Source organism: Lepus europaeus, chromosome 18 (assembly GCF_033115175.1).
Source record: "Lepus europaeus isolate LE1 chromosome 18, mLepTim1.pri, whole genome shotgun sequence".
Lineage (NCBI taxonomy): Eukaryota > Metazoa > Chordata > Mammalia > Lagomorpha > Leporidae > Lepus > Lepus europaeus.
In genome coordinates, this window is record NC_084844.1 from 33,505,482 (window position 1) to 33,520,134 (window position 14,653).

The 14,653-nt window shown below is 45.0% G+C and overlaps 1 protein-coding gene across 1 annotated transcript in view; it reads right to left on the reverse strand.

Moving 5' to 3' along the window:
- HSF5 (heat shock transcription factor 5) overlaps nucleotides 1–13,977 on the reverse strand; it is a 52,373-nt gene extending 38,396 nt beyond the window's left edge. Inside the window, exons 1-2 of the mRNA XM_062175670.1 lie at nucleotides 13,311–13,977; nucleotides 6,662–7,033 (exon numbers count right to left, since the gene is read on the reverse strand). Coding sequence (XP_062031654.1) covers nucleotides 6,662–7,033; nucleotides 13,311–13,977 — 1,039 coding nt within the window. The remainder of the gene's footprint in view (nucleotides 1–6,661; nucleotides 7,034–13,310) is intronic.
- Nucleotides 13,978–14,653: the final 676 nt, after the last annotated feature.

Here is a 14,653-nt window from a genome sequence, read left to right on the forward strand (position 1 = left end):
AGTGAGAGAGAGACAGAGAGAAAGGTCTTCCTTTTGCCATTGGTTCATCCTCCAATGGCCGCCGTAGTAGGCGCGCTGCGGCCGGCGCACTGCGCTGATCCGATGGCAGGAGCCAGGTGCTTCTCCTGGTCTCCCATGGGGTGCAGGGCCCAAGCACTTGGGCCATCCTCCACTGCACTCGCGGGCCACAGCAGAGAGCTGGCCTGGAAGAGGGGCAACCGGGACAGGATCGGTGCCCCGACCGGGACTAGAAACCGGTGTGCCGGCGCTGCAAGGTGGAGGATTAGCCTAGTGAGCCATGGCGCCGGCCTAAAAGACAGCTTTTAGGGGCCAGCACTGTGGCACAGCGGGTTAAAGCCCTGGCCTGGGGCGCTGGCATCCCATATGGGCACTGGTTCAAGTCTCAGCTGCTCCTCTTCCGGTCCAGTTCTCTGCTGTGGCCTGGGACAGCGGTGGAGGATGGCCCAAGTCCTTGGACCCCTGCACCCACATGGGAGACCCAGAAGAGGCTCCTGGCTCCTGGCTTCGGATCAGCGCAACTCCGGATGTTGCAGCCATCCGGGGAGTAAACCAGTGGATGGAAGACCTCTCTGTCTCTACCTCTCTCTGTAGCACTATCTTTCAAATAGATAAAATAAATCTTCAAAAAAAAAAAAAAAAGACAGCTTTTATAAACACCTTATCCTTTACATAAATGTAATAGTATTTACATGTAAATAGTGCATATCCGTACAACCTTATCCATTACATGTAAACTTGCAAACTTATATTAAAGCATTAATTCATCTAGTTCCTGACCCAAACTATATGGACACTTTACAGAAAGGCAAATTGAGATTGAGTGATGTGAAATAATTCACTGAAGGTCACATCAGTTGAAAAACTGAAAAGCTGGGATTAGAACTAGTTTATTCTTTTTAATAAATTGTTTATTAAGGGTCCATAATAGTGAAGCACTGTGCTTAATATAGAGAAATGAACTAGAGGCAGCCCCCTACCCCTGAGCTCCCAAATTGGACTTTCAACTCTAGCAGCTAGAATATGTTCTCTCTCCTTGGACAGAGTCAGTCAATAAACCGGAGCAGTCCCAATGCTACCAGTAGCAAAGACAATCTCTGTTGTCTATCCTATCTAGGAATAGCTAACTCTGGGGAAGAGATACACCAAAAAACACCACCTTTACAAAAAAGAAAACAAAAAGGCCAAAAGCAAAAGATCCTCTTCATGAGAGGCAGGCAGTAGAGCACTGACTGAAATTAGATTGCTTCAATTTGTTTCCCAGCTTGCCTCTCACCAGTTGTGCCTAAATTTCCTTACCTATAAAATGAGATTAAATGGTCATTTAATCATTTGAAAAATACTCAGAACAATGCCTAATCATAGTGATTCCTGTAGCATAGCAGATTAGGCCCCTGCTTGCAGTGCTGGCATACCATACAGGCGCCAGTTCGAGTCCCAGCAGCTCTATTTCCAATCCAGATCCCTGCTCACATGCCTGGGAAAGCAGCAAAGGTTGGCCCAAGTCCTTGGACCCCTGCACCCATATGGGAGACCAGAAGAAGTTCATAACTCCTGGCTTCAGCCTTGTCCAGCCCCGGCAGATGCAGTCACTTGAGGAGTGAATCAGCAGAAGGAAGATCGATCTGCTTGCGTTCTCCCCTCTCTCCCTTTCTCCCCAGCCCTTCTCTCTCTCTCTCTCTCTCTCCCCCTCTCCTCTCTCCCCTCCTCCCCCTCCCTCTCTCCCTCTCTCTTCTCTTCCCTCTTCTCTCTCTCCCCTTCCCTCTAAGTCTGCCTTTCAAAAAATTTTTTTTGTTAAATAAGAGATAAAGGGCAGTTAAAACTTGTTAATCACTGCTCTGACCTTAAAAGGTAATGCTATTTTGAATCAATTTACCATTATAATGCCCCATGAAAACAATTCCTCAAAACAGGACTCTCTATATAAATATGAATATATAAACAAACATACATTCATATATGTTCAAACACACAGCAGAGAGGCAGGTGCTTGGCACAGTAACTGAGGTGTCACTTGGATGCCTGGCTTCATATTTTGGCTCCATTTCTGATCCAGCTTCCTACTAATGTGCCTCCTGGGAGGCAGCAGGTAATGGTTCAAATACTTGGGTCCCTACCACCCATGTGGAAGTCCCCAATTGAGCTTGGGATCTTGGTTTCAACCTAGCCCAGCAAAACTGTTACAGGCATTTAGGGAGTGAACCAGCAGATGGGACATCTCTGTCTTTCTCTCTCTACCTTTTGAATAAAATAATTTTTAAAAATGCAAATATATAGTGGAGAATGAGTAAAAATTTTTTAAAGATTTATTTATTTATTTGAAAGGCAGAGTTACAGAGAGGCAGAAGCAGAAAGAGAAAGGTCTTCCATCTGCTGGTTCACTCCCCAAATGGCTGCAACGGCTGGAGCTGGGCCAATCCAAAGCCAGGAGCCTGGAGCTTCTTCTGGGTCTCCCATGCAGATGCAGGGGCCAAAGGACCTGGGCCATCTTTCACTGCCTTCCTAGGCCCCAGCAGAGAGCTGGATTGGAAGTGGAGCAGCCGGGACTAGAACCAGCACCCGTGTGGGATGCCAATACTGCAGGCAGTGGTTTCACCCTCTATGTTGCAGCACCGGCACAGAGAATGAATAAAATTTTTTCAAAAAATCTAAAATAGAGTCTTTTGCACAAGGGGGAATCTAAATTATTATAGCACACTGTGAAAATATCAGGAAAAAAAACTGAATTCTAGATAGAATGATACTACAGAGACTCAACTAGTACTAGACCTAGCACATTTTATCTGTGAAAGTGTGCTAAGAATGGAAAAAAATGTGTACCATCATTGCGCGTCCCAGCTGTGTTCCTGATTCCAGCTTCCGTTAAAGTGTACCCTGGGAGGCAGAAGGTGATGGCATGAGTAGTTGGATACCTAGATTTAGTTCTGGGCTCCTGGCTTTGGCTTGGCCCAGCACCAACTGTTGCAGACATTAGGGAATCAACTAGCAGAAGGAAGACCTCTCCATGTCTCTTTCTCTGCCTTTCAAATAAATTAATTTAAAAAAAAAATTGTTCCAGTGACTCATTTTATGAATCTGACAGCAAACTTTTATTCCCAGTGTTTGGCTTTACTATTGATATTAGTAATGATGAAATATTACAAAGTTCAAATTTTCCTGGTTATACTCTTCCCAGACAAGATTCAAGTTTCTTTTTAATACAACTAATTTCTGAATGAAAGTTGAATGTTGTTTTTTATTAAAATCTGATTCAGGCCTCAAGTCTATATTTCATTTTCAAAGGACTCAAGAATGACCAAACTACTCCCTGTTGTATCTTGCCTCTGAGAACAATATCCTATTTAACTTTGGGAAAGTCTGTTGTGCTCTTCATAAAATGCTACTCACCAAATATCAGTTAAATTGCTCCCTATTTTGAGTTTCCTTTCTTTTTCACAGGAGGTCTTTATATTCAACAAGCCTTTTTATTTATATAGTAGCTCAGAAAGTTCAAAGCAGTTTTGCCTATATTACACCCAAGAACTACTCTGTGTATTAAAAGTTTTCATGAGTTCATGAGTTTTCTTAGTCTCCTAAGAAAAATTCAGATAACACAAGATTCTATTTCACATGTGCTATATACTATCAAAACAGAAGCAGCCCATCTTTTTATTTATTCATTTGAGAAGCATAAAGACAGAGGGAGAGTGCATGCTCCCATCCATCGGTTCATTCACCAAATGCTGGCAATGGCTGGGAATGGGGAGCCAAGAACTCAATCTGGATCTCCTATGTGGGTAGCAGGGATCCAGTCACTCAAGCCATCCATCACTGCTGCCTCTGAGGGTCTGCATTAGCAGGAAGCTGGAGCCAGGAGCAGAGCCAGGAATTAAGCCCAAGAACTTTGATGTGAGACACAGTTGGCTAAACTCCAGCTCCTACTTGTTCCTTTTTTTTTTTTTTAATGCATCTTTCCTAGAACTCTTGGAGTTAATTTCAATGTCTAAGTTTACATCCAAGCTAAATAAAGTAATTTTTAAATAATATATCCAAAACAATAATTTAACAAATATAATTTATACAATGAATGAATCCCATTAATTCTTTGCAGTGTTTCATCTTAAATAATATATAAGTGGTTCTCATAAAATTCAGAATTAGAAGTTTCCATTCATATCTTTTTTTTTTTTTTTTTAAACAGGCAGAGAGGACAGTGAGAGAGAGAGAGAAAGGTCTTCCTTTACCGTTGGTTCACCCTCCAATGGCCGCTGCGGCCGGTGCACTGTGCTGATCCAAAGCCAGGAGCCAGGTGCTTCCTCCTGGTCTCCCATGCGGGTGCAGGGCCCAAGCACTTGGGCCATCCTCCACTGCCTTCCCAGGCCACAGCAAAGAGATGGACTGGAAGAGGGGCAACTGGGACAGAGTCCGGCGACCCGATCGGGACTAGAACCCGGTGTACCAGTGCCGCAGGCAGAGGATTAGCCTATTAAGCCACGGCGCCGGCCCCATTTATATCTTAATCACAAGACTAACAGTAATATAGAACCAGTCACCATATCTAATATTTTCATAGAAAAATGCCTTCCAAATTCCAGATTGGAAGGTCAGAGCACATTTCCACATCTCCTTGCTACAAGCTCCTTTCAAATTTCAACCTCCCAGAAGCTCTGAGTCCTTAGTAGTTTGTGGAAAGCAAAGAGAAACATTTACAGGTGAAAGGAGATGTAGAGGAATTAGCTGGTGTGGTAATGAAACATAAAGCCAGTGTGAAGAGATAGGCTGTGTACGTACACATATTCTAAGCATACATGGAATGCAGCCAAAATCATAATTTAGATAGCAACGCTCAATTTGTTTATTAAAATAATGGATTAAACTCCCCAGTGATAAAAATTTGACTCTTATTTAGATATGTGAGTTATGAAGATGAAACTAGTCATCTTCTATTTTTAAATGATAGCACAGATTTTTGTTCTTCAAAGAAGTAGTCGCAAATCGAAAAACATTAGACCTCAACCATTTTTCTACATAAGATGGTTAAAAGTTTTTTTTAACTCTTAAATAGGTAAAAGGATTAAAAGTGCTAAATCATCTATTCCACATAAGTCCCTCTCCCAGCTTTTCTCAACTCCACCTACCAAAAAAGTAGCAACTCTATAAATCTATAGAATACAATATAATTTAAATCTGGTTTTATTACTTTAATATCATTAATTTAAGGCTCCCTGCTACCTGTAGGCAGAACACAATGAGCTAATAACAAAAGCATATAGTTAGATGTTAGGAGTTACGGAACAGTGAGTACTATTACAAATAGAACTGTTACCAGATTTACAACTTTTAAATGGCAACAAATTATGTGGTTCCTTTTTCTAAATTACATTCCTTTGATTTATTTTAATGTTAGTTTAGTCCTGCCTGGGAAAATGACCTAATGAAATACCTCTAGGATTGCTTCCAGATCTACTGTGAAGAATCAGTGCTCCTACAGCCTCAATTCACAAGGCAAAGGAATGCTTCCTTCTTTCTTTCTGATCTTTACAGAAAGCTTTGACCCTTGTCTTGTTTTGACTGCCCTATTTCATCACCCCGTGTAAAGCACACTATATGATGAAATAGATACCACTGCTATGTGCTTCTGTAAAATAGAAAATACTTTTGAACAAAAATGATAAGACTATTATCTTGCAAAAAGATATCAGAAAAAGATAAATTTTTTCCATGAAGCAAAATAGATGGTCACTATCATAAGGATTCCCAATTTCAATTAGTGGCTTGGGATATACCAGTTTGTTCTCAATGTCCTTGGTTGAACTCCAGGTCAGGTGCCTTGTAAGATTTTCTTCTTGGCTACTCCGTTTTTTAGCCAGATTAACATTAGGATTAACATTGCAGGGACCCGACTTTTTGTGTTTTTGTTGTTGTTGTTGTTGTTGTTATTTGAGAGACAGAGAGTTCTCATCCACTGATTCAACCCCCAAATGCCTACAACAAACCTGAGCTGGGGGCCCAAGCTGGAACCTCAATCTAGGTCTCCCATGTTGGTGGCAGGAACCCACCCACTTAAGCCATCACTGTTGCCTCCCAAGTTCTGCATTGACGGGAAGCTGGAATCAGGAGCAGAGCTGAGCATCAAACCCAGGCACTCCAATGTGGGTCATCAGTGTCTTAAACAGTCTTAACTGCTAGGACAAATGCCCACCCAACACTCACATATTATTGAAGAACTTAATTTAATTTCCTGAGCATGCTTCCTTATTAAACATCATTTCTGAGATACTAGAATGATTTCATTGTGAGATAATCTCATTGTAAAAATTAAAAAATGTAAACTATATAATACATATAAGCATTTCTTGAAAAACAAAACACTGTACCAAAGGTGAGTTAAAGTAAGGTTCCAGGTTATTAAGTATTATTTTCAAAACTAGGAAACATTTTGAGGATACAAGTTTCACTAAAGACATACACTTTCATGTGCCAAAAGAATTTTCACAATCCTTAAGAATACAATATATGTTGTTTAAAAATGTCTTGCTTTGATATTCCTTAGCAGCATATTCCTACTACCTGGTTTAAGCACAGAGATTAAAAGGCATTTAAAAATGTAAATGCTCATCATAAACCACCTTAACAGAAGCCAGTGAACTTGAATGTCTCATACCTGTTGGATAGTAGGCTTGGGAGTACTGCGCAGAGGGTGTGTAGCTACTGTATTTTTGGGAGGAGCTGACCATCGTTTGAGGACCTTGTTGAACATGTACAGACGTGGTGCTGGGCTGCAGTGTGTAGGTAACCTCAGTTGGAAATCTCTGCAGTACAGGGAATGGAACCCCTTTATCCGAAAAAGTAGATGTCTCCACTTGTCCAGGGTGCATTCCAAGGGAGTTCTGCCAAGTTCTAGGAGGAATCGGGGTCCGATCTAAACCTTTCAGAGGGAAAGTACTGTGGTTGTGGGATGAAGTTGTCACGTAGGAGTAAGGAGACAAACTATCTCGCCGGAATGACCGGTGAAACTGTCCTACAGCCACTGGTCCTGCATAAAAGAAGAAAAGTGCATTTACTGATTATACATTATACCATCAGACATTAAAATTAAACCAAAGATTACAAAATATACTAATTTTCACCTATCAGTCATTTTATATTTTTTTTAAATCATTTTTTAAAGTTTAGAATCTAGAATATGAAATTCACATATAATGCTGAAATAATTATCACCTAAACTTTTGTTTGATTCTCAACATGGCTGTCAAGAGATTAGGGCCGGCGCCGTGGCTCAACAGGCTAATCCTCCGCCTTGCGGCACCAGCACACCAGGTTCTAGTCCCAGTCGGGGCGTTGGATTCTGTCCCGGTTGCCCCTCTTCCAGGCCAGCTCTCTGCTGTGGCCCGGGAAGGCAGTGGAGGATGGCCCAAGTGCTTGGGCCCTGCACCCCATGGGAGACCAGGAGATGCACCTGGTTCCTGCCTTCAGATCAGCACGGTGTGCCGGCCGCGGCAGCCATTGGAGGGTGAACCAACAGCAAAGGAAGACCTTTCTCTCTGTCTCTCTCTCACTGTCCATTCTGTCAAAAAAATAAAAATAAAAATAAAAAGAGAGATAAAGTGGGCGGCCAGTGTTGTAGTGTAGCAGGTAAAGCCAATGCCTGTGATGCCAGCATCCCACATGGGCAATGGTACATGTTCCACTGCAATCATCTAGGGAGTCAACCAGTAGATGGAAAATCTCTCTGTCTCTCTGTCTCTCTCTCTCTCTGTCTCTCTGTAACTCTTTGAAAATAAATGAAATAGGCTGGCGCTGTGGCTCACTTGGCTAATCCTTCGCCTATGGCACCAGCACCTTGGGTTCTAGTCCTGGTTGGGGTGCCAGGTACTAGTCCCGGTTGCTCTTCTTCCAGTCCAGCTCTTTGCTGTGGCCCAGGAGGGCAGCGAAGGATGGCCCAAGTGCTTGGGTCTCTGCACCTACATGGGAGACGCATGGGAGACCGGGAGGAAGCACCCGGCCCCTGGCTTCGGATTGGCACAGCGCTGGCCATAGCGGCCATTAGGGGAGTGAACCAACGGAAGGAAGACCTTTCTCTCTGTCTCTCTCTCTCACTGTCTATAACTCTACCTATCAAATAAAAATTTTTTAAAAAAAGGTACTTTCAAACTTCATGTATTTCTAAGAATCAAAATAAGTTTAAAAAAAAGAAAATAAATGAAATAAATCTTTTAAAATATATATATATATATATATATATTTGAAAAGAGAGTCAGAGAGGAGACACAGAGAGAGAGATTATCCATCTGTTGGTTCACTCTCCAGATGGCCGCAGGACAGGGATGGGCCAGGCTGAAGTCAGGAGCCAGAAGCTTCTTCTGGGTCTCCCACATGGGTGCAGGGGCCAAAGCACTTGGCCATCCTCTGCTGTTTTCCCAGAGCATTAGCAAGGAGCTGCATTGGAAGCGGAGTAGCTGGGACTCCAACTGGTGCCCTTAGAGGATGCTGGCACTGCAGGCTGCAGGTCAACCTGCTGAGCCACAGCACCAGTACCAAAATAAATCTTGAAAAAAGAAGAGGTAAAGTGTCCAAACCCTAGCATTAAATCAAATATTCAATGTTAAAAGCCTTAAAAGATGATTCAACCATCTTACCTTTTACCTCTATTAACTGATTCAGATTGTTTCACTGTGTAAATTCTCTCTAGTAATTTTCCATTTAGACTTTTAAACCATTTAGGAACCTTAAAAATAGACATGAAAATAAGCTTTGTATCCATAGATACAGAGAACAACAAGAATTATAATATAGGGGCTGGCACTGTGGTCTGTAGTGCCGCCATTCCATACGGACACCAGCTTGAGACCTAGCTGCTCCACTTCTGATCTAGCTCCTTGCCATGGCCTGGGAAAGCAGAAGATGGCTCAAGCACTTGGGTCCCTGCACCTACATGGGAAACCAGAAGAAGCTCCTGGCTCCTGGTTTCAGACTGCCCCAGCTCCAGCCATTGCGGCCATCTGGGGAGTGAACCAGCAGATGGAACACTTTCTCTGCCTTTGCTTCTCTGAAACTCTGCCTTTCAAACAAATAAATAAATCTTTAAAAAAAGAAAAAAGAAAAAAAGTCAGGTGTGAGAAGTTTAACCTTGATTTCTTCATCCCTTAAATCAACAATCATTTTCCATTGTCATTTTTTATTCAGACTATTTCTAGTAATGTTCCCTCCCAAATACCAGTGGCTCTCAAAACACTGAATTACATTAGAACCACCTGGAAAACTTATTAAAAATCTATATATCCAGGCCCAAAGATTCTGCTATTTGCTTTCTCTTATTTTACAAGACAAAAGGAAATAAAAAGTGCAGAGAAAAGGAAAAGAAATGGTAATGAGGAAAGGAAAAATATATGCTAATGTTGCAGGCTGAACTTATAATTCCTGAACTCAAAATTAGCCTAATTTATTCCTAAGGAGAGTTTTTGTATTAAACTGGAGAAAACCTAACTTGTATGCTACTCAAGTATTCCCCTACATATTGAAAGATGGAAGTCAAAATATCTCCTTTTCCAAATAGAGTATAAACCTATTCAGCATGTCACATACTTCTCAATCTATTTTCTACTAATGCAAAATGTAAAGAATTATATATACATATACAAAAATGCAAATTCTGGAGCATTACAAATCAAGAGTTCTTTATCTAATGAAGGAAAAAAAAATCCTAGTTCAGAAGACTGAATGTATTCAAATGACAGATACCTTAATGATTTTTTCTGTTTTTGTTTAAAGCGCAAAAATAGTTTTTATGACACTTAACTTGTAATTCCCCATGCACACACACTGTGAACTCTCCACTGACAATCCTGTTTCTCTAAAGAAACATTTTTAGCCCTTCAGATCAGGTGTTTCTGAGTGTCTAAAACTACTCACTACTTGATTTCTCCTTGTATGTTTCACATGCCAAAAGGACATACTGCCTACAGTGTACAATAGCTCACTGTCCTCCTTCTGCCTTCTTAAGGGGTAAGCTGTTGATGAATTTTCAGACTGTCAATAACTGACAAAGCTAAAGAATTCTCTACCTTGATTTTTCAAATTCTGGCTTTTATCTGAATTAAAATATAAATTCCACTTTTATCATAATAAATTGTGAGTCATCACGCATCATCTGTTTTAGATGCTGCTAACTTAAGAACATTGTCAGAAAGGTGTTTGTTTAAAAAAAAAATGGAAACACTTTCAGCTCTTATTTATTCTTCTGGTAAGGGTCACTCATAGGGCTCTAAGATCAACTTCACATAGAATCAGGATATGTATCTTCAGAATATCCTTAAGACATATTTGGCGGGGCCGGTGCTGTAGCATAGTGGGTAAAGCCACTGCCTGCAGCACCGCCATCCCAAATGTGCGCCGGTTCAAGACCCAGCTGCTCCACTTATGATCCAGCTTTCTACTAGGGCCTGGGAAAGCAGAAGAGGATGGCCCAAGTGCTTGGGCCCCTGCACCTGCGTGGGCTGTTGCGGCCATTTGGGGAGTGAACCAGCAGATGAAGATCTCTCTCTCTGCCTCTGCCTGTCTGTAATTCTGCCTTTCAAATAAATAAATCTTAAAAAAAAATAGACATATCTGGCAAACTTTGAATTTAGAATTCTGGAACTGTAGCGCAGGATGGATTTCTGTTCTTAAAGATTTGATTCCTTTTATGGAAGGGAATCTGAAGGGCTCAATGGCCAGGAAAGAATCTCAAAATGTGTCTCTTGAGAGCTTGGTATTCCCAGGCAAAGACAGATTATCTATTTCTCAGACTTGTTACTTAGTTTAGTTCGCTTTTAAAAAAATTCCTTAAAATAAACTGCCTTTGAAAACAAAATAACAAAAGTGTATAAACAAAAGGGGGGGGGGGATATGTGATCTTCATATTTCTTATCAAGTATATTCTCGAAAGGTGAACAGGACAGTTGGCTCTTTAAATAAAAGAACCAGGTCCTAAAACAGAGGATTCTATAGTAAAAGAGATAAAAAGTATTCAGACCCTAAGTTGAAGTAGAACACAGAAAACAAAACAAAACTGAGCAGCAGCAGTGAGTGCAGTCAGACGTAGAACCTGGAATGAGAACAAAGCTGTGCCAGTATTCTTGAAGTGACAACAGAATTACATTCCACTGAACCAGTAACACAGTTCACTAGTGAACCACACCTGTAGTATAGGCAATGCACACCTGACACACCTGCACACACCAACAGGCAGAACAGCATTTAAAAAAAACAAAAAGGAAATGCATGAAAACAATAACTAAGGTATATATGGACTGACATATTATCTATACTACAAAACTATGAACTGATATTTTTTTCAACAATTGGTCAACAAAACGCTGACCAGTTGACATGTAAGTGAATTAAGATTCTAGATGGTCCTTGTATCTCTTCAACTAGATGGACCTTATCCTTAGAATACAACTGGGTGGAAGACAGGTGAAGGCAAAAGATTAGTGAAAAGAAAAAAATGAGCAAGTTGTTTCTTATGTGTGTATGTATGTATGGTCCTTTGCATTAAATGGCTATCCTGGGACCAGCACTGTGGTGCATGGGGTAAAACCACCACCTGAGACGCTGACAACCCATATGGGAGCCAGTTCTTGTCTTGGCTGCTCCTTGCTAATGGCCTAGGAAAACCAGCTTAAGACAGTCCACGTGGGAGACGTGGAGGAAGCTCCTGGCTCCGGCCGAGCCCCAGCCATTTGTGGCCATCTAGGGAGTAAACCAGAGGATGAAAGACCCCTCTTTCTCTCACTGTCATCCCTCTCTCTGTGACTCTTTCAAATAAACAATTTTTTTTTAAAGTGTTTATCCTATTTCTCCCAGTAACATGTTTTTCAGTCTTTTCTCCTTAAGCCCACCAAAAACATAATCTGAAAAAAATATATATATAGATGTCAGAGAGTCTACCAAATGTCTTCCACGGAATTGTCTCCATTGCATTTCCCCATACAATTTCCCACCAAAGCCAATGGCCATCGCATGGAAGCAGCTTAATGTTCTTTTAGAATTCCTTTAAGAACATTCCTGTGCCACTGCTATCTTTCCAACTTAGAACTTAGCTAGAACTCTAACCTAGTCCCTTATCTTCTAAATACTACAGACACACAGCCTGGTCCCTTATCTTGTAAATTCCCCAAGTGAACAAAGTACTGTGTCATTCATTGACCCAGGCCTAGGTTAAATTGAACATGGTGTTATTTTACTTGTATTTTTAAATTTTTCTCCATAACTCTAAAACAACCAAGACTTCTTTATATTAAACCTGCTAGCATGCTGAAAACGTGCCTGCTACTCTCCCACTTGAAGGTGAAGAATGAATTCTTATAAAGTCTGTTGTTTCCTTGGCAGCCCACTTCTTATCAGGGGCCCTTTAAACAGAGAAAGGGTGTATCACCCCCCACTCACCTTCCTGGAAGAGGAAATCAAGTCTATACAATAATTCACCATCACAACGAGTTTCTGAAGTTTCCTAGACATACAGAGGTCATTTTTTTCCCTGAATACTGAAAGACTGTAGCCAACGGTGAAAAACCCAAAGGCTTACTGTAAATGTGAGCTTTCTAAAAATTTTAACTAAAACCTGACAGCTGTAAAGAAAACCATTTTTACTTTTCCTGTGTCTAACCGTTAACATCTTAAGTAAAGCATCAAGCTCTAATCCGCTGCAAACCAAAGAAATGCTTTGCCAAGTCATTCTACATAGACCTTGCAAACCACCATCCATTGTTACATTTCTGCTCTTAGGATAGGTAAGTGGTGTCTACCATTCCACAGCTCACTTGGAACCTTGGCATAACTTAACCCTTCCTTCCCAGGTCGCTAAGACGAGGCGGCAGGTGCAAGGTGGCATGTCTCCTCACGGGCGAACTTCCCCTCAGAGCACCTGTGCCACACTTCTCTCAGTGGGAAGAGCTGGGGCTCCGTTCCTTTTCCCCCTCGACCCGCAGGAGCCGAGGAGAGCCTGGCGGGCTGCTTTCACACCGGGGTGGTGGTGGGGGCTCCGACCAAGGCAGCCTCGGGAAGGCACAGAGGGGGCTGTGGGGGCTTGGAGGAAATCCTTGGACTTTCAAGCCCCCGGTGGGCATACGAGGGGCGAAACGCTCAGGTGCTCTTTGCAGAGGAGGTCCTGCGGCCCTCTCTGGGGAGAAGCCAGGGTCGGGGTAGGGGGCCGGACGTGAGCACACGGCGGGAAGGGGGCTCCCTGGCGCGGAAGCAGCCCTCTGCAGTGGCCGTTGCTCCCCGCCGCCCGTGTGCCCCGGGAGGCCAGGGTCGAGGAGGCCCAGACTCACCGTGTGGCTCGGGCCGGGGCCCCGCGGACGACGGCGGCGGCGGCTGCGGCTGCGGCGGCGGCTCCTGCGGCTGCAGCGGGGAGGTGGAGGCCGAGGAGGAGGCCGAGGCCGAGGCCGAGGTGATGAGGAGCCTCTGGAAGCGGTTGGGCGGGCGGCAAGGCACCTCCAGGCCGGCCGCCAGCTTGGCCTTGTTGGCGCTGGTGAGCCTCTTCAGGTGCACCAGCAGCTGCGGCTGGTCGCGGCGGAAGTGCGGGCTGTGGAAGTGGTGGAGCGGCCCGTCGCCCGCCGGCCCGCCGCCCCCCGGCCCCGGCCCGGGCCCCGTGGTGCCGGGGCCGCCCAGCACCACCTTGCGGAAGCCGTACAGGTTGAGCTGGCGGATGAAGCTGGTGAAGTTGGTGGTTTTGAAGAGCTCGGGCTCGGCCCCAGCAGCCCCAACACCAAGGCCGCCACCACCGCCGCCGCCACCACCGCCGCCGCCGCCGCCCCCGCCGGCCCCCGGCCCCGGCGGGCTGAGCAGCTCGGCCTCGAAGAGCGGCTGGTCGATGAGCAGCCCCTCGCCGCGGCCGTCCCAGCGGATCGAGCGGTACCGGGGGCTGTTCACCAACCGCCACAGCTTGGCCGGGAAGTTGTTGGGGTTGATGGGGGTGGAGAGCAGCGCCTCCTCCATGGCCCCCGCCCGGGCCTCGGCCTCGCCCCGCCGAGCCTGGCTCTCCCACCCCGTTCTCGATCCCCCCGGCCTTCGCTTCGCCCTGCCCCCTCCTGCCAGCGCCCGGCCCGCCGCGACCCGGGACCGTTGGCGCACGAGTCCCCGCCGCGCCTCCCAGCGCGGCCAATGGGGCCTCGAGTTCCCGCCGCGCGGCCCGGCGGGCGCGAGCCTGCCCGCCCCCTCGGCTGCCCGGCGCGGGCCCGGCTGCCGGCCGCAGGGCAGGCGAGGGGAGGCGGTGCGCAAGCCGCACTCCCTGGGCGCGTCCCCAGGCCCGGGAAGCGCTGGCCACCAGGGAGTTCTAAACCCTGCAAAGAAGGAAGCCCGGTCATCCACCGTGGAATACGAAGCCCCGGCGTGCGGGGCTTTAGAATGCAGAAAGTGTGTGCTGGGCAGGGCACCGTCGCCATTCTGGGGGACAAAGGGCCTAACTCTGCCGTCCTCACCAACAGCGGCCTTCCCTGTCAAAATGGTGGTGGCCGAGGCACGACGTCCCGAGGAGGCAAATTCCTCTTTCAGAAGGTGGCCGTTGTGTCCTCTTCGGTTCTCACTAGGCCCCTGTAAGCCAGCATTCTGGTCGGGACAGCCTCCTCGGGGTTAAGGAAGGACTGCGGTGCCGGGACGATGGACTCGGGGAACA